General features: G+C 53.8%; 1 protein-coding gene across 1 annotated transcript; it reads left to right on the top strand.

Moving 5' to 3' along the window:
* The first annotated feature begins 5,605 nt into the window (after window positions 1-5,605).
* HTR5A (5-hydroxytryptamine receptor 5A) lies at window positions 5,606-16,503 on the top strand. Its single transcript, XM_054726067.1, has 2 exons — window positions 5,606-6,313; window positions 16,174-16,503. Exons 1-2 carry the CDS (start codon window positions 5,606-5,608, stop codon window positions 16,501-16,503), a joined length of 1,038 nt encoding a protein of 345 aa, XP_054582042.1.
* The last annotated feature ends 2,703 nt before the right edge of the window (window positions 16,504-19,206 follow it).

The following is a 19,206-nucleotide window of genomic DNA, read 5'->3' on the forward strand; positions in this document are numbered from 1 at the left end:
AACCGTAACCTGTGTGCGCACCTGTAGGGGCAGGTCTGGTCTTTTGCCACCACAAACAACACTGCAATAAGCAGCTCTGCCCTACAATTGAGAACTGGCTTTCATTCCTGTAGGAGCGAATCCCGAGCCTCAGAGGAGAATTGCCGAATCACAGAACACGCACCCTGTTCATGCTAATAGACCCGCTAGATTATCTCCTCCCAAATTATTTCCGATTCCCACCAGCATTTTTCACTACTTCAGCCACGAATAAGAAGCTCCGCTCGCCACACTCTCACCGGCTTTGAATGCTCTGCTGTTTTTCACCCATCGAGTTAGAAAATGAAGACAGTGAGAGGGAACCTGGGCTGGTCCCCTCTCCACCTCCCCCCTCCCCCCCCCCTGGGCTCCACGGCACTGCGCGAGGGGGCAGTGCCAGGCTGCCTGCTGTCACCCCGCTCAGCCATTCTGTCCTTCTGTTCAGTGGGAGGGACCTTCCTGCCGACGTGGAAAGGGATTTTTAAAGGTCTATTCCCTTTGGTTCATCCACACACCACCTTCCCAGCCCTCCTTCTTCCCGATACTCCCCCCTCCAGCCTCTAAGACGCTGTCCTGCTTTGGGCCACATATGAGGTGACCCCCAAGGGCTGCCCGAGAGGCCCTGATGCAGCAGCAACAGCTGTCCTGTGCCTGGCCAGCCCCCCGCTGCCCCCCTTCCCCCCTGGGAACCGCTCCCAGCTTGTCTTGCGCTCTTTCAGCTTTGCGCCAGGGGCCAGGTGCTCCAGGCTACCTGCTGGTGGAGCTTCCTGGCCCCGGCTCTGCTGCGAACACTGCCATTTGCTTCTGCCCTGCAGCCCATCTCGGTAAGGCCGGAGGCAGGGGGGGGGGGGGCCTCAAGGACCCAGGTGGAGGTGGCTTATCTCATTCCATTGTCACCTGAGTCTCAGGTCAGGTATTCGGCCTCCACCGGCGGCTTAGCCAGTGGTGCGGTGTTTTCTGTGCAGGTGGCATGACTTGAGCCAGAACCTAGGAGTCCACATGTGACTCTCTTATGTGTGTTCACCCTCAAACCCACACGGAGGCTTTCCCAGCACGGGCACCTGGCACAGGAGGTTGGCCACGACCCAGGACTTGGCAGCGTCCTTTCCTGCTCTTGTCCCAGACAAAGCTGGCAGCTTTCCGCTTTCCAGCCCCGGGTACGCGGACTATGTAGCCTGTGGCACCCAAAGTGGCCAGCGAGCACGCTGTGGCCCTGTAGTGTGGGAAGTCCCCCGTGCAGTCGTTCTTCTCCCACGCCGTACGGAGGGCCCTGCAATGCCCAACATGGGACCCTAACATCGTCACCGCTGCCGCAGGCGCCCGGACCCTCCGAGGGCGCACTTCCCACCCTTTCGAGCACACGGATCTCACCAGGGACCCTCACAGGGTGTCACCCTGTCCCGTGAACTCCGCGTCAACACGGTGTGATGTTCCCATGAAGGCCTGCGAGAGCAGGTTTTGAACATTTAGGTCTCAGGACTCCTTTTTAGTCCTCAAAGTTATTATTACAAAGAGGTTTTGTTTACATGGGGTTTCTCTATGCACATTTACTGGAACATTAATTTTAATGGAAAATTTCAAAACATATTTGTGTATTCATGCATTAAAAAGAAAAGAATCAGCCCTGCCCGGTACGGCTCAGCGGTTAGAGCATCAGCCTGTACAATGAAGGGGTGTGAGTTGCAATTCCCCGTCCAGGGCATGTATTTGGGTTGTGGATTTGCTCCCAGCCCCCAGTCTGGGTGCTTGTGGGAGGCAACCACTCAACGTGTCTCTCTCACATCAATGTTTCTCTCTCTCTCTCTCTCTCTCTCTTCCCTCCCCGCCCACCACTCTCTCTGAAAAACAGTGGGGAAAAATAGCCTCAGGTGAGGATTAACCAAAAATAAACAAACAAACAAACAAATAAGTAAGTAAGTAAACCCATTACATGTTTATATAAGTGATGTCTTTATGAAAAAACAACCATTTTCAAAAAATGTCTGAGTGGCATTGTTTAAGATCTGCAAATCTCTTCCAGACAGCAGAATCTCATGTCTATCTCTGCATCCATGTTATTCTGGTTTAAGTTTGTGAAGAAAATCCAGCTGCACAGAAACTGAGAGCTCACAAGTAAACGAGTGTTTCTTTTTTAAAAAAAAAATATTTTTTTTTATTGATTTCAGAGAGGAAGGAAGAGGGACAGAGAGAGATAGAAACACCAGTGATGAGAGAGAATCATTGACTGGCCGCCTCCTGCACGCTGAGCCACGCCGGCTAGGCTAGAGGAGCATTTAGAATCATTACAGATGTGTTGCTGGGATGGAATTTCAAAGCATAATAAGTGGTCATTTCTTCAGGTTGTGCCAGTGTAGGATCTGAACTCAGGCACTTTTTGTGCTCTTTCTGCTACAATCCATTGGTCTATTTTGCCCTTTGAAATGGATCTCTTATCCTCTGTGATTCTGCAGCATCACGCTCTAGTCATTGGGATGATAGTGGATCACTGAGTCATCCAGACCTTCCCGATCTGGACACACGTCATTAAACAGGATTTTAAAATCACGTTTGTTAATATCGCCATCAATATCAGCAGTGGGTCCTGGCACCGGGAAGCTGTCAACGTCACGGTGGCAGAGAGGCATTTTCCAAAAGCCTCTGGTGTTATTAGGGATCACCGGACCTGTCACTTTTTTAAAGTGAAGGCTCACTTCCTTTATCTTGAGAAAATACGCACCAGATAGCTAAGCCTGAATCATCATAGTTTATCTGCCGGGAGTTCTTTCAGGTAAAAATGGTGTTACATGAAAAAAGCTGTTAGTTTGACTCACTCCATTTTAAAGTAATCATCTCTTTAAAGACCCAATTCCCAAACACAGCCACATTCTGAAGTATGGGGGTTAGGACATGAATTTTGAGGGAGAATTTACCACCAATTCAGCCCAGAGGTGGCAAACCAAGAAATTGTCTCTCCAAGTTGGCATTTTGGAGGCACGTTACGGCAGGCAGGAGTTTTGTGCTGCTTACTTTTTTTAAGCTAAGGTGATGGCCCTGCTTTAAGATGAAAAGCCAGGATGCTCTGATGTTTCCTTTGTGTCTGTATGAGATAAACCAGAATTTCTGCAGAGACTTCAGTTCCCCTGCACACACTCCAGTGCACGCCTTCCTTGTGAGAGCACTCGCCTTAGTTCTTAACTTTATGACACTCCAGTTTTCACGAGGCATCCTCAGTTCTGCCTGGCCAGGCCCCTGGGAGACCGCTGCTCACCCAACTATCACAAGCTGCTGCCCCACGCGGTCCGAGGGTCTGTATGGAGACACCATCGCCAAGGTCCGCCTGCCAGAGAGGCAGCTCCTCCTCTCCTCCAGGGAGGGGCCCTGAAGCACGAACCCCAGCAGAATTGCTCAGAGCATTTTTATTTTCAAAGAGAGGGTTCTAGTTATTCCAACTGGTTCTGTGATCCCAAGAAGGCGAAATGCTGGGAATAAGCACAATTCCTCACAGGAATTTGGCTAGAACCACACAGTAGCACTGCACACAGACAGCCACCACCTGCCATTTTTCAGGGCTATTTGGGGAAGCATCGCTGCACAGCATCTTGTATTTATTGAATAACATTTTCATCAACGTTTCCAACAGCACCCTCCCCTCGGGGCCCAGTGCAGAGTCCCTCTCAGTGTGCTCTCTTACACCATTAGAAACCGAATCTTATAGCAAGACATGTGTCTCCTGCCCTGGCCCGTTTGGCTCAGGGGATAGAGCGTTGGCCTGTGAACTGAAGGGTCCCGGGTTCAATTCTGGTCAAGGTCACATGCCCGGGTTATGGATCCCCAGTAGGGAGTGTGCAGGAGGCAACCGATCAATGACTCTCTCTCATTATTGACGTTTCTATCTCTCTCTCCCTCTCCCTTCCTCTCTGAAATAAATAAAAGTACTAGTATATGTATTTTTAAAGGACATGTGTCTCCTATTTAAAGTAGCTTAAAGGCCACCCAACTGTGTATGCACTTAAAAATACGCTTAATGCCACTTTATTTTCTTGGTGTCATCTCTTCTTCCTCATCCCCACGTATGTGATCTTGCTATGTCACATTTCTATTGGTGCAGTGCCCTAAGTCATAACCTCTGTGCAGGAGCTCTCAATATTTTCTCAGTTACTATGGATGTGTGCATGGATGTGAGTGTGCATGGATGTGGGTGTGCCTGGGGGAGGATTAAATGCCCCCCTTTAGGTGAGATGGCGCTGTTTGGACAACTTGTGACCAATGTTCCCTTCCCTGGAAGTGAGCTTGGCAGAGCCCACTGGCGTCTGGCAGGTTCTTGTGATCCTGGAAAGTGGACTAAAGCTTCTGGCTCCACCACAGCCTCTCTAGGAACAGCAGTAACTGATATCTTGCCTTTTCCCCTTAAAGGGAAACCGCCTTTAAAGAGAAGCACTGGGTGGGGGAGGGGTGTAAGAGGGAGGCAATAATGAACTGAAATCTCTGGAGAAAAAAGGCCAGTGATATTATCTTAGACCCTAAACTGGGATGCCTGCACTAAAGACAAGCACCTGTACAAAGCTGGGGACCCGCTTGGGGTATCCTGACCACCCCTGGAAGATGTGGGGAGGGGGCGGCTGGAGGAACATTTCAAGGAAAGTTCGTTGGGCCTGGCCATCGTGGCTCAGTGGTTGAGCTTGGACCTATGAACCAGGAGGTCACGGTTTGATGCCCTGTCAGGGCACATGCTAAGGTTGAGGGCTCCCCAGTGTGGGCATGCAGGAGTCAGTCAATCAATGATTCTCTCTCATCATTGATGTTTCTATCTCTCTCTCCCTTTCGCTTCCTCTCTGAAATCAATACAAATATACATATTAAAGGAAACTTCATTGGTACACTGGCTCCCCTGAGGAACTTATTTCAGGGAAAAGCGACAGAACCGCAGACAGCACCAAATGAGGCGAAGCGCTAGGTGCAGGGAGGCGGCAGCACCACGGACAGCGACAGCACTGCAGCTGGGGTGAGAGATGGGGAGGGGCGACTTTATCAGCTGACTTCTTATGTAGTCTGGATCCCCAGTCTGATAAAGCAGGTCCGGGGGGCATGCTGGGATTCCCTCTCCGGAGCTGCAGCCCCAGACCGGGTGGGGCAGGGACAGCGGAAGGCAGTTGCCTGAAAGCATCAGGTTCCGCCTTGGCTTCCCCGCAAGCTGCCTGGAGCGAGGGGCGGGCACACGGGCAGCGCGCCTGGGAGTCCTGCTCTGACGCACCACGCTTTTCGCCCAGCTTCTTCCCGGCTTGGGAGATGCTCGGCTACGGGTGACCAGACTGCTGTCGCCGCCAAGGCTGAGAGCCCTGGGTGGGCGTGTGGCGGCTGAGGTGGGCCGAGCTGAGACGCGGCTCCTGGGCTCCGCTTCCCTAGTCCCTGAGGGGTTCAGACCTGCCTCTGCGTGTAGCCCAGCGCCTCCTCTCCGCCAGCCATCTGCCACAGATGCTGGCTGGCAGCAGGTCCCAGCATCCCTGCCACTGCCCAGACACTGCAACCATCTGGAGGGGCTCTGTGCAGTGACCCACTATGTCCTCTTGAAAGCCCTCTGCACGCACCCTGGCTGGTGTTCTGACCCAAGATGGATTTGCCTGGAAACCTAACGACCAACCTCAGCCTGGGCACGGAAGACCCGCGCCCCAGCTCCCTCCGCTTCTCGGTCCTGGGCGCGTTTGTGTTGACCTTGCTTGGCTGTCTGGTGGCAGCGACCTTCGCCTGGAATGCGCTGGTACTGGTGACAATTGCGCTTGTGCGCACCTTCCACCGCACTCCGTACAACCTAGTGGTGTCCATGGCCGTCTCGGATGTGCTGGTGGCCGCGCTGGTTATGCCTCTGAGTCTGGCGCACGAGCTGGCCGGGCGCCGCTGGCGCCTGGGCGCGCGGCTGTGCCAGCTGTGGATCGCGTGCGATGTTCTCTGCTGCACAGCTAGCATCTGGAACGTGACGGCCATCGCGCTGGACCGCTATTGGTCCATCACGCGTCACCTGGCGTACACGCGGGGCACGCGTCGTCGCGTCTCCAACCTCATGATCGCGCTGACGTGGGCGCTGTCCGCGGTCATCTCGCTGGCGCCGCTGCTCTTCGGCTGGGGGGAGATTTACTCCAAGAGCCGGGAGGCTTGCCAGGTGAGCCGCCAGCCCGCCTACGCCGTGGTCTCCACGCTGAGCGCCTTCTACCTGCCTCTGGGCGTGGTGCTGTTCGTGTACTGCAGGATCTACAGGGCGGCGCGGCTGCGGCTGGGCTTCCGGAGGAGCAACAGCGTGCATCCGGCGCCCAAGCCTGTGCAGGTGCGTTTCAGACCCCAAACCTGTCAGCTCTGCCCCGGCTTATCCCCAGCACCCCTCCCCTCAGGTGTGCAGAAAGTGACACTTTTAGTTGTTGCTATTTGTTTTTGAGGGGGGAAGGCGGGGCAGGGAAGGTGCTGGGTGAAGACCAAAAGATAGCAGCAGACTGACTTTGCTGGGACGTGCTCAGCATCCCAGAGCCGACATGACTTTATCACTTTGGGGGGATGATTTCCTGACATATAAAACGAAGGGTCGGGACCACCTAACGCTACAGCGTCCCCTTTGGCTCCAATATTTGGAACATCTGAAGAGGCCAGTGCCTGGGGCTACACTGGGTCACCTGGCAGCATCCTGCCCTTAGGGGGGCTGTCCAAGCAGGAGGGCGAGGGCAGGGGCAGGGGGGGACGCAACTGGGCAGGAAGAGGCCATACAGCAGGCCACCCAAATTAGTATTTCAACTCAGTCCATTTCTTTCTCTGCAAATTAAAGCAACTAATTTTTCAAACTGTGGTTTCTCCCTGATTCTGAGTGTGGCATCCTGCTGCAAGATTAAAGCTGTTTCCACACCTGACTCAGGGCCGGCCTGTGACCCGCCTCCACTGCCCCACTCGGCCTGCCCCCCCCTGCCCCCGCCCTGTGTGCACTCAGGGCCACTCGTTAGCCTCCTGGCAAAGCCGCAGGAGGAAGTCAATGGCAGGCAGCCCCCTGCGAGCGGCTTTACTGTGTGACAGTGACAGCACCAGGAGGGCTCTTCCTCATTTTCATTGTTAAATCTTAACAATCCGACTCTGTGGTTCAAAATTTGGGAACTATCTGAGGACCCAATCCAGGGGCTGTGGACTGCTCTTCCCCCACCCCAACTCGTTGCCAAAGATGACCCTTGGAACCTAATTAACATATACAAGGGCAAAGCCCCGTTTCCTATGTTTGGGCAGTCTGGGCTGGTGGGAGGGGGAGAGATGACGAAGACGACGGCGTCTTTGTCATGAAGAGCCCGGTCCAGTGCAGGAGTGAGGCACCTCCGGTGAGTTCTGCCAGGAGCTGATCCCAACCCTAACCAGTCAGGCCAGCCCGGAGGGACCAGTGGTGTAGGTTAGGGAGGAAGGAGAGAACTACATTCAGGGAAAGAAGGAAAAGGGGTCAGGAGCTACCTGTGCTTTTATCCAGAACAATGTTCTCAAACGGGGATCATTTTGCACCCCCACCCCCGGGGACATTTGGGATGTCGGGACACATTTCTGATTGTCTTGGGGAGGGGGGTGCTAGAGGCAGGGCTCGGCTGGAGCTTTGTCCAAGGCCTGGGAGAGCGCCCACAGCAAAGGCTTCCCCAGCCCAGCGTGCCCGCAGCGCCAGATCTGACCTATTAGATTTCCAAAGGAACAAGGAGGCGATAGGCAAGCGTGCCGCCCAAGTACCTGGGGCTCTCGTGTGCCCTGCCGGCTGGCCCCAGCTCCGGGTCAGGAAGAGACTGCCTTCCAGGCCCTTCTTCATGGACCCTCTCCTGCCATCTGCTGGTAAAGACGGTTTACATTCAGTACCAAACACACTTTAAAGGGAACTGCAGTTACCATTCTGTCTCAGGGCTCACTGAGCAGGACGAGGGCGCTCACTGCCTTGGCGATAACAGAAGCACAGCATCGTGACATCTGTGCTTTTACATCTGTTTTTTGGCACGGTTTCATTTTTCTCTCCTTCCCTCCCGACATCTTTGAGACATGCATCCCTTGGCTCTGCACGGCCTCTAAGGGCCCCGGCTCTGCCTGTGACACGGGGCTGCCTCTGTCCTCACATTCCCGTGAGGGGTTAACGACCATCCTGGGTAGCGGGCACCAGTTTCCACACGCAGTTCCCTGCAAACTAGCTGTGTTACCCGGGAACACACATATCTTCCTGTTTCTTATCTGCTGAACTTTATTCACACACACACACACACACACACACACACACACACACACACACACCGAAAGCCCAGGCCCTGTCAGACCCTGAGGTGGGGATGGGCAACAGGAGAGAGATGGGCCTTGCCTGTCACAGGTCATGAGACCACACCCGAAGCTCAGAAACAAGGACACTGAATTGATGGCTTACTCGTGCCCAGGGGAGCCATGCTGGTCTGGCGTGGCCTCCCAGAGCAGAACGGCATGCTGATCTCCAGTGGCATTGCGGGGAGAGTGGCGCTCAGGCCCGGAGGGCCTTCCGAGGTGTGAGGGGTCTATTGTCTGTGAGCAGTTTTGTCAGTTGGCTGTTGCGCCACTGGGAGTGGGTTGGAGGGTGCCTCCGAGGCTGCCAGACTTTCAGAAGTGAGGGCTGCCACGGACGGTGGGCTCGCAAAACTGTCGCTGAGATGAATTGTTCTTGGTCGACAGAGTAAGTTTCAGAAGGGCTCTGGGCTACAGAGCACCCAGGCTTGACCTCAATTTGTGGGGACACTTAGTTCTCAATCCCCCCCTCTTGGTACTCATTCGGCCAAAGCTTTAAGGGAGACCCCCAAGCTCTGTCTGGATCTTCATCGTTGCTTTGGGGTCTCCTTGCAGATGAAGTTTCGTCTGTGGAGACCTGGCGCTCAGGGAGCAGCTCGAGCCGCGTGATTGTGAACCACTGGCCAGGCAGTGCCATGCCCGCCTCAGGGGGCAGTAAACGTACATTACTTGAAGCTCTGATGCTCTCCGCAGGGAGTTCCCTTAAGTTCACTGAGCTCTGGACAGCATGGAACAACTCTGAGACAAACCACAGGCATTATAGGAAGAGCCCGGAGCATCTCCCAAGGTCTGAGCCCGGGTTTCCAGGCCGGATCCAGAAAGCAAGTCCCAAAGTTCCCTGCACTCATCTGTCCACCCGAGGCAGCTAGCCTGCCTTTTCTTTTACTTCCAAAGAGATTGTTTTGCCTCATCTGTAGTGTTAATGGAGGGAGGGAGCATGAAGTGTTAGCTGTGGGGTAGACTGCTCCCTGATTGGCCCAAGGAAAATCTCTTCGCCAAGACAATTGGGTTAAGCTTTTTAAAAGGATGCCCAGAGCTCAAGCTACCTAATCTACTCCCAACCTTTGTTCTTTTAAATCGAAACCTAACTCTCGTGGATGGCCACTCTCCCCAGGAATCCTTTCCCTGAAAGAATTTTATCTCTGTGCACTCTTGTAAGGAGACTGAGTCCATTGAGGGCACTGGGGAGTTAGTTCTTGGAATGGCCCAGCTCCTGGTCCTACTGAACACAGAGTCTTAGCTCTGGAACAACACAAAAAAGCCTGATTTCAACCCAGGATAAAGAAACTAGAACAAGAGAGGCGTCCACTCGGGTGGCATGGCAGGGTACTGTCACAACAGTCTCCTCTTTATGGGTCATCTGCTCATTCCAAGGCTCCTGGCTTAACGGCCAACACCCATGCTTCTGTGTAGACTTCCTCTGGAGAACCTCGGCTCAGGACTGTTTCAGAGGCATCAAAGCATCAAGTGATATGCACTCACTGTTCATTGTTTAAAGAATACCTGGCGACGAATTTCCATAGCAAGTTAAAGAAGTGAATGGTTCTGAAACATACCAATTATTAGTTTTTCTGCCTGTCTTCTATTTTAACAATTTTACATATTCAGTTATTGAGCAACCTGGCTTTCTGTTAAAAAAAAAAAATTGGGTTTTAGCTCTAGCTGGTTTGGCTCAGTGGATAGAGTGTCAGCCTGGGGACTGAAGCATCCTGGGTTTGGTTCCGGTCAAGGGCACATGCCCCAGTTGTGGGCTCAATCGCCAGTAGGGGGCGTGCAGGAGGTAGCTTATCAATGATTCACTCTCATCATTGATGTTTCTATCTCTATCTCTCTCCCTCACCCTTCCTCCCTGAAATAAATTTACATATATCCTATCTAATAAAAGAGTAATATACAAATTAACCATCACTCTGCTACACCCACAAGCCATGCCCACCAGCCAATCAGGAGTGAGTGTGCAAATAAACCCAACCAAGATAGCTGCAGCCACAGAGAGAGCAGGAGGCTTGGGTTTCCCTGGCAATTGAGGAAGCCAAGCTTTCTGCACAACCTGGCTGGCCCAGACCTCCACTCAAGACTACAAAGTTTCAATGAGAGAAGATAAATAAATCTCAATCAAAAAGGCTGCCGCCATGGAGCTGGAGAGAGCAGGAGGCTTGGGTTGCCCCCAGCGATGGAGGAAGCCAAGCTCCTGCAGCTCTGGCCTGCCTTGGCCTCTGCTACAAAGTTTCAATTATAGAAGATAAATAAATCCCAGATACCAGGGCCTCTTCTTGGGTCACTGGGGGGCATGGCCTGTCTGCAAACCACCACAGGCCCCTTGCCCAGGCCACCCCATGCCCCAAGGGAACCCCCACCCTGATTTGGGACACCCTTCAGGGCAAACCAGCTGCCCCCCACCTGTCTAATAAAAGAGTAATATGCAAATTGACCATCACTCCAACACTCAAGATGGCTGCCCCCATGTGGTCAAAGATCCTGCCCTCATGTGGACACAAGATGGTCACCACAAGATGGCCAGCAGGGGAGGGCAGTTTGGAGGGACAAGGCCTTCAAGGGAGGACAGTTGTGGGTGATCAGGCCAGCAGGGGAGGGCAGTTGGGAGGGACCAGGCTTGCTAGAGAGGACAGTTGCGGGCAATCAGGCCAGCAGAGGACAGTTTGGGGGACCAGGCCTGTAGGAGAGGGCAGTTGGGGGGGACCAGGCATGCAGGAAAGGGCAGTTGGGGGCGGGGGACCCAGGCCTGCAGGGGAGAGCAGTTGAGGGGACCAGGCCTGCAAGGGAGGGCAGTTAGAGGTGACCAGGCCAGCAGAGGAGGGAAGTTGGGGGTGACCGGGGAGGGGAGGAGACCCTTAGCCCAGCCTGCACCCTCTCCAATCTGGGACCCCTCGAGGGATGTCTGACTGCCTGTTTAGGCCTGGTCCCAGTAGGATCAGGCCTAAACGGGCAGTGGCATACCTCTCACAATCCAGGACTGCTGACTCCCAACTGCTCACTTGCCTGCCTTTCTGATTGCCCTAACTGCTTCTGCCTGCCAGCCTGATCACACCCTAACCACTCCCCTGACAGCCTGATTAATGCCTAACGGCTCCCCTGCCAGCCCAATTGCCCCTAATGGCCCACCCCTGCCAGAGTGGTCACCCCTAACTGCCCTCCCCTGCTGGCCTGGTCACCCCCAACTTCCCTTTCCTGCAGGCCTAGACCCCCCCAACTGCCCTCCCCTGACAGCCTCATCACCCCTAACTGCTCTCCCCTGCTGGTCTATCCCCCACCCCCAACTGCCCTCCCCTGACAGCCTCATCACCCCTAACTGCTCTCCCCTGCTGGTCTATCCCCCACCCCCAACTGCCCTCCCCTGACAGCCTCATCACCCCTAACTGCTCTCCCCTGCTGGTCTATCCCCCGCCCCCAACTGCCCTCCCCTGACAGCCTCATCACCCCTAACTGCTCTCCCCTGCTGGTCTATCCCCCACCCCCAACTGCCCTCCCCTGACAGCCTCATCACCCCTAACTGCTCTCCCCTGCTGGTCTATCCCCTGCCCCCAACTGCCCTCCCCTGCAGGCCTGGGTTCCCCTGAACTGTCCTCCCCTGCAGGCCTTGTCCCCCCTAGATGCTCTCCCCTGCAGGCCTGGGTCCCCCTCAGCTTCCCTTCCCTGCAGGCCCGGTCACCCCCAACTTCCCTCCTCTGTTGGCCTGGTCACCTCTAACTGCCCTCTCCTGCAGAATTGATCGCCAGCAACTGCTCTCCCCTGCAGGCCTGGTCACCCCCAACTTCCCTTTCCTGCAGGCCTAGTCCCCCCACAACTGCTCTCCCCTGCAGGTCTGGGTCCCCCCAAACTGCCCTTCCCTGCAGGCCCAGTCGCCCCCAACTCCCCTCCTCTGCCGGCCTGGTCACCCCTAACTGCCCTCCCCTGCAGGATTGATCGCCCCCAACTTCCCTCCCCTGCAGGCCTGGTCACCTCCAACTTGCCTCTCCTGCAGGCTTGGTCCCCCCCAACTGCCCTCCCCTGCAGGCCTGGTCACCCCTAACTGTCCTCCCCTGCAGGCTTGATCGCCCCCAACTGCCCTCCCTTGCAGGCCTGGTCCCTCCCAACTGCCCTCTCCTGCTGGCCATCTTGTGGCAACCATCTTGTGTCCACATGGGGGCAGCTATCTTCTGTGTTGGAGTGATGGTCTTTTATTAAATAGGATATATATATATCCTCTCTAATATGATGGTAATATGCAAATTAACCATCACTCCGCTACATAAGCCATGCCCACCAGCCAAGCCACGCCCACCAGCCAATCAGGGTGACTATGCAAATTAACCCCCATCCAAGATGGCTACAGCCACAGAGAGCAAGGTTTCCTAGGTAACAGAGCAAGCCAAGCTTGACCATAGCATTGCAGGCCTAAGCCTCCACTCAAGCTACAAAGTTTCATTTATAGAAGGTAAACAAATTCAAACAAATGGCAGCAGAACGGAGCTTGAGAGAGCAGGCCAGGGTTGTCGGCGGCAACAGGGGAAGCAAAGCTTTCCGCACACCCTGGCCGGGCTCACCCACTTAAGGCTACAAAGTTTCAATTGTAGAAGGTGAATTAACTGCCACAGAAATGGCTGCCACCCCAGAGGGAGCAGCAGGAGGCTTGGCTCCGCTCCAGGCTACAAAGTTTCAATTGTAGAAGGAAAATAAATTCCAGATACCAGGCTTCCGCTTGGGTTGCCAGGGGGCATGGCCGGCCTTCAAACCACCACAGACCCCTCGCTCAGGCCGCCCCACGCCCCAAGGGAACCCCCACCCTGATCAGGGGACACCCTTCAGGGCAAAGCAGCTGGCCCCCACCCGTGCACCAGGCCTCTATCCTATCTAATAAAAGAGTAATATGCAGATTGATCATCACTGCAACACACAATATAGCTGCCCCCATGTGGTCAAAGATCCTGCCCCATGTGGACACAAGATGGCCACTACAAGATGGCCAGCAGGAGAGGGCAGTTGGGAGGCACCCGGCCTGCAAGGGAGGGCAGTTGAGAGAGACCAGGCTTCCAAGGGAGGGCAGTTGGAGGTGATCAACCCTGCAGGAGAGGGCAGTTAGGGGTGACCAGGCTGGCAGAGGAGGGAAGTTGGGGGCAAACAGGCTGGCAGGGGAGCAGTTAAGCATCAACCAGGCTGGCAGCGGAGTGGTTAGGGCGTGATCAGGCTGGCAGGCAGAAGTGATTAGGGGCAATCAGGAAGGCAGGCAGGCAAGCAGTTGGGAGCCAGCAGTCCTGAATTATGAGAGGGATGTCCGACTGCCTGTTTAGGCCCAATCCCACCGCCAGTTGGATATCCCTCTCACAATCCAGGACTGCTGGCTCCCAACCGCTCGCCTGCCTGCCTTCCTGATTGCCCCTAACTGCTTCTGCCTGCCCGCCTATCATCCCCTAACCACTCCCCTGCCAGCCTGATTGATGCCTAACTGCTCCCCTGTCAGCCTGATTGCCCCTAACTGCTCTCCCCTGCAGGCCTGGGTCTCCCCCAACTGCCCTCCCCTGCAGGCTTAACCACCCCCAACTGCCCTCCCTTGCAGACCTGGTCCCTCCCAACTGCCCTCCCCTGCTGGCCATCTTGTGTCCACATGGGGGCAGCCATCTTTGACCACATTGGGGCAGCCATCGCGTGTGTTGGAGTGATGGTCAATTTGCATATCACTCTTTTATTAGATAGGATTATTTTTGTTAAAGGCAGATTCATGATAACACAGAGAGAATAAGTCTGTGCTCTTATGCATTTTGCTCCAATTCCTCTTTCTGTCTGTGGACTCCAGGACCACTGCTTTTCCTCCAGTGATATCTTGAATTATACACTAAGTGGCCAGATTATTATGATCTCTGAATGCATAATAATCTGACCACTCAGTGTGTATATATATATATATATATATATATATATATATATATATATCCTATTTAATAAAAGGGTAATATGCAAATTGACCATCACTCCAACATACAAGATGGCTGCCCATGTGGTCAAAGATGGCTGCCCCCATGTGGACACAAGATGGCTGCCACAAGATAGCCAGCAGGGGAGGGCAGTAGGGAGAGACCAGGCCAGCAAGGGAAAGCAGTTAGGGGGGACCAGGCTGGCATGGGAGGGCAATTAGGGGTGACCCAGCTGGCAGGGGAGGGCAGTTAGGGGCAACCAGTCCTGCAGGGGAGGGCAGTTAGGGGCAACCAGGCCAGCAGGGGAGAGCTGTTGGGGTGACTGGGCTGGCAGAGGAGGGCAGTTAGGGGCAACTAGGCCTGTATGGGAGGGCAGTTAGGGGCAACCAGGCTGGTAAGGGAGGGTAGTTAGGGGTGACTGGGCCAACGGCGGGGGGGGGGGCAGTTAGGGGTGACTGGGCCAACAGAGGAGGGCAATTAGGGGCAACCAGGCCAGCAGGGGAGCAGTTAGGCATCAATCAGGCTGGCAGGGGAGTGTTAGGGGGTGATCAGGCTGGCAGGCAGAAGCAGTTACGGGCAATCAGGCAGGCTGGCAGGCGAGCGGTTGGGAGCCAGCAGTCCTGGATTGTGAGAGGGATGCCCGACTGCCTGGATCGGGCCTAAACGGTCAGTTGGGCATCCCTCGAGGGGTCCCAGATTGGAGAGGGTGCAGGCTGGGCTGAGGGACACACACCTTCCTCTTCGGCCTGGAAGGTGACAGTGCTGTGGCGGGCGGTGAACAGGAATTTCATGCACCGGGCCTCTAGTATGTGTATGTGTGTGTGTGTGTGTGTGTGTGTGTGTGTGTGTGTGTATACTAGTAGCCCATTTGCAGGAAGAATCCTGCAAGTGGCTGCTGCGGCCGCCCGCCCTGGTCCGCCCCACTCCGCCCCGCCCCGCCCTGCCCAGGCTTTCCCTCTGGCAGCCACCTTGCTTTCCGCTTTTCCTCCCTCTTCCTTCTAAGTTGTCTTCAGTCTTCACTGCTCCCTCCCTCCCTCAGCATATGCAAATTAACCTCCATCTTTGTTGGGTAATTTGCATACTCAAATTTGCACGCCCTGATTGGCTGGTGGGCGTGGCTTTGGCTGGTGGGCATGGCCTGGGCATAGCGAAGGTGTGGTCAATTTGCATATTACTATTTTATTAGGTAAGATATATATATTAGAGGCCTGCTGCATGAATTCATGCATGGGTGGGGTCTGGCCAGCCTGGTCAGTGGGAGGGGACATTGGCAGTTGGCTGGCCTGCCTGCTGGTCGAACTCTTGGTCAAGGGGACAATTTTCATATTAGCCTTTTATTATATAGGATATACACTGAGTGGCCAGATAATTATGCGTTCAGAGATCATAATAACCTGCCACTCAGTGTACACAATGTAGGTATCCTTGTGTACTGATCCGCTAACATGGCTATGTCTCAGAACAGTGGTACTGTCGGTGTGGAAGCACAGCTCGCCTCCTGAACCCATAGATGTGTTGCAGAAACTAAGAACGTAGTCTTCTTATAGTGATTTGCAAATATCAGCTGCAAGATGGTGTAGGATTGTTCAAGGTTTTCGCTGCTTCAAGTTTTCTATTAAATAAAATTGACTTTTCCTCAATCCTTTTAAAATTTACTCTGTAGCCACAAATTGGTCCTTCATTATCTTCTTTCACCATCTGCTGTAATCAATCTTTTTAAAAGAATGTCTTCTGTTTGGATTGTTTTTTGAACTTGTTACAAGTTAATGTGCTTGTTTCCCTGTTAGACACCTGACGTTGCAGGCTGGTGGGCCTTTGGTTCTGTAATCGTGGGGATGGTGGTAGGTACAATAATGCCCCTATAAACAGCGCGCTGGACTGTAATCCATCTAAATCCAGGCAATTCCCCTTGGAAGTTTAGAGGGACAGGGACTTGCTGGCCCTTCATGAAGCTTCTGCTTACCTTTTCCAGAGGGTCCCTGCTCAGGAGCCCCAGATGCTGTTCACCGCCCGCCACAGCACTGTCACCTTCCAGGCCGAAGGGGATACATGGAGGGAGCAGAAGGAGCAGAGAGCCGCCGTGATGGTGGGCATTCTCATCGGGGTGTTCGTGATCTGCTGGACCCCCTTCTTCATCACGGAGCTCGTCAGCCCCCTCTGCTCCTGCGACCTCCCTCCCCTCTGGAAGAGCGTCTTCCTTTGGCTTGGCTACTCCAACTCCTTCTTCAACCCCCTGATCTACACAGCTTTCAACAAGAGCTACAACAACGCCGTCAAGAGCTTCTTCTGTAGGCAGCACTGAGTCCCAGGACCTGGGATAAAAAAGGGCTAATTCCATAACTCAGTGAAATATTCCGTGTTGCCTGCATCCCCATCCCCAGCCAGCAGCACAGAGCCATGACCAGTCCTTCCGTTCTCCCGGTGCCCTTCAAAGCCCCCTTCTCCATCCCAGCCAGGAAGGCGGCCCCCCGGGCCGGGCCGTTGTGGTGGCCTTCTTTACCTTATTGACCTGCTCTTTCTCATTCTGTACCCAATAGCTACTGCCTTTGCCCACCAAGTGCCCATTCCTCTCCCAACCCAGCATGGCCACCATCCTTGTGCTGAGAAGTCAAACATGGCACCTGCAAGGAGGAGATAAAGTAGCATGGGCAGGCTGAGAATGAACTTGAAAATGAGTAAGAAGTTATAATGGGGTTGGGGGGTAGGAACCATCTCTCCAAGTGTGAAATAGTCCCTATTTCAATTTTTCTTTCCATGGTCCTGATGGTACACCCTAATATTTATTGTGTGTGTCCCAATATTTGACCACAAAATATTGCCTCTAAACATAATAAAACCCATAGTTGTGTCTGCAAGACCACTGAGTATTGACTCCATGGTTTCGTTTTTCTTAATCCTCACCTGAGGATGTTTTCATTGATTTTAGAGAGAGAAGGGAAAAGGCTAGAGAGAGAGAAGGAGAGATGTAGAGAGCACCTGGAAGGCACATGGGCATTTCTTTAATTATTGTCAGCTGAATCCAGTGGCGTCGGCAAAGCCACGTCCTGGAAACATGCTTTAGCCCCAGTGCCAGGGGGTGGGTTTTGTTATTTAAATCCAGCCAAGCACCAGGAATGAATATGACTCAGGCCCACCCACGAATGCACATAATCTCCTTTGTCTTGACTTTTAGTAAACTTCCTATTTTTTGCTGTATTGACTCGGGGTCATTGTCCTTGTTGTCCCTGTCCTTGTCAGAGGACAGTGGTCCCACCTGGCCCCAGCTTTTTCCTTCTATCTCGGTGTCTGTCTCTTTCTTTCATTTTCTCAATCCCCACCCGCCCCTCCTCAGGAACTAGACCTCCCTCTAGCCGCGCTGGATGCGGAAAAGAGAGAAATATTTACATCTAGCACCTGATCCAGGGATTGAGTACAGGGGTACTCTCAAAAGTCAGGCGAGGGGGTCACTCCGAGAAGTGGGCTGTGCAACAAATTAAAGAAGTAAGGTAAGGAGCGGATTGTTGTATTAGCTGGGTGTAAAACATGGGTAACTCAGGGTCTCAGGAAAGAGATCTCTACTCTCAAATGCTTAAAACTATGCTCAAAGCTTGAGGATGCTCTGTTAAGTCAGATTCTTGATTTCTTACGTTTTGTTGATGAAACGTGGGAAAAAGTCAGAAAGCAGTTGCATGACCGATACACAGAAGAAGGTCTAGAGAAGATTCCTATTCCTAAATTCTTCATGATTGCCTTGATCCAGCACAGGAGAGTTTAAGAATGTCTAAGCAGGCGCCCCTGGGTCTGGGAGAGGCCACGCGCCTCTGGGTCTGGGAGAGGCCACGCGCCCCCGGGTCCAGGTGAGGCCATGTGTCCCTGGATCTGGGTGAGGCTGGGTCTCGGGTCCGGGGTGAGGCCTCGCGCACGTAGCTCCGGGTGAGGCCACATGCCCCTGGGTCTGGGAGAGGCCACGCGCCCCCAGGTCCGGGTGAGGCCATGTGTCCCTGGATCCGGGTGAGGCTGGGTCCCGGGTCCGGGGTGAGGCCTCGCGCACGTAGCTCCTGGTGAGGCCATGCGCCCCTGGGTCTGGGAGAGGCCACGCGCCCCCGGGTCCAGGTGAGGCCACGTGCCCCTGAGTCCGGGTGAAGCCGTGCCCCTGGGTCCGGCCGAGACCAAACCAGAGGGAGTCGGACCTCCGTTACCACCATTTGTCCACCATCCAGAGCTGAGGGGTCAGTGCTGACATGTACACATAAGGAACTGGTGGACATTGAAATTGGGTCTCTAAAGAACTGTTGGTCCAGAAAGAAACTCACTACAGACTGATTCATTTGCCTGTCAGCATAACTATTATTGCTCGTCTCACATTCGGTTCTTATAAGTATATCTCTAGGGACACATGATCTCGCTCATCTAGGGGAAATGATGAACAACATAGACTGATGAACAAGAACAGAACCAGAAACAAGGAGGCATCGATCGGACTATCGGGCCTCAGAGGGAGGGTAGGAGAGGGTGGGGGGAGGGGGGAGAGATCAACCAAAGGACTTGTGTGCATGCATATGAGCCAATCCAACGGTTAAGTTCAACAGGGGGTTGGGGCATCCGTGGGGAGGGGTGTGGGATGGGAATGGGGGGATGAGGACAAATATGTGACACCTTAATCAATAAAGAAATTTTTTTAAAAAACAGAATGTCTAAGCAGGATGTAGCCACGGCTTTACATCCTACAGTGGAGTGGTGCGAATCTCTAAAAATACCACCTCCCCCCTTTGCGCGTCCTCCGCCTCCACGTGTCGCTCCTGGGACCACAGTCAATAGCCCACCTGATAAAGATTTACCTCGTAATTATGAGCAGGAGCTAGAGTATGAGACAGAGCAGGACAAGCGTCACTGGGAGCGGGATGACTCAGATGATATGAAGGGTTTTGCTCGCAGCTGCCCAGCCTTTATGGCTGGATGCAGTCGCTAGGCCGAAAGTGAAAGCGACTTCATATTTCATTTTGTTGGAAGCTCAAACTACTTGTAT

This window comes from Eptesicus fuscus, chromosome 14 (assembly GCF_027574615.1).
Source record: "Eptesicus fuscus isolate TK198812 chromosome 14, DD_ASM_mEF_20220401, whole genome shotgun sequence".
Classification (NCBI taxonomy): domain Eukaryota; kingdom Metazoa; phylum Chordata; class Mammalia; order Chiroptera; family Vespertilionidae; genus Eptesicus; species Eptesicus fuscus.

What these genes read in the sequence shown, in the direction of transcription:
- HTR5A (XM_054726067.1), top strand. Translation starts at nt 5,606, where the DNA reads ATGGATTTGCCTGGAAACCTAACGACCAACCTCAGCCTGGGCACGGAA. An exon ending in CGGCGCCCAAGCCTGTGCAG is followed by an intron (nt 6,314 to 16,173) that starts GTGCGTTTCAGA and finishes TACCTTTTCCAG; the next exon opens with AGGGTCCCTGCTCAGGAGCC.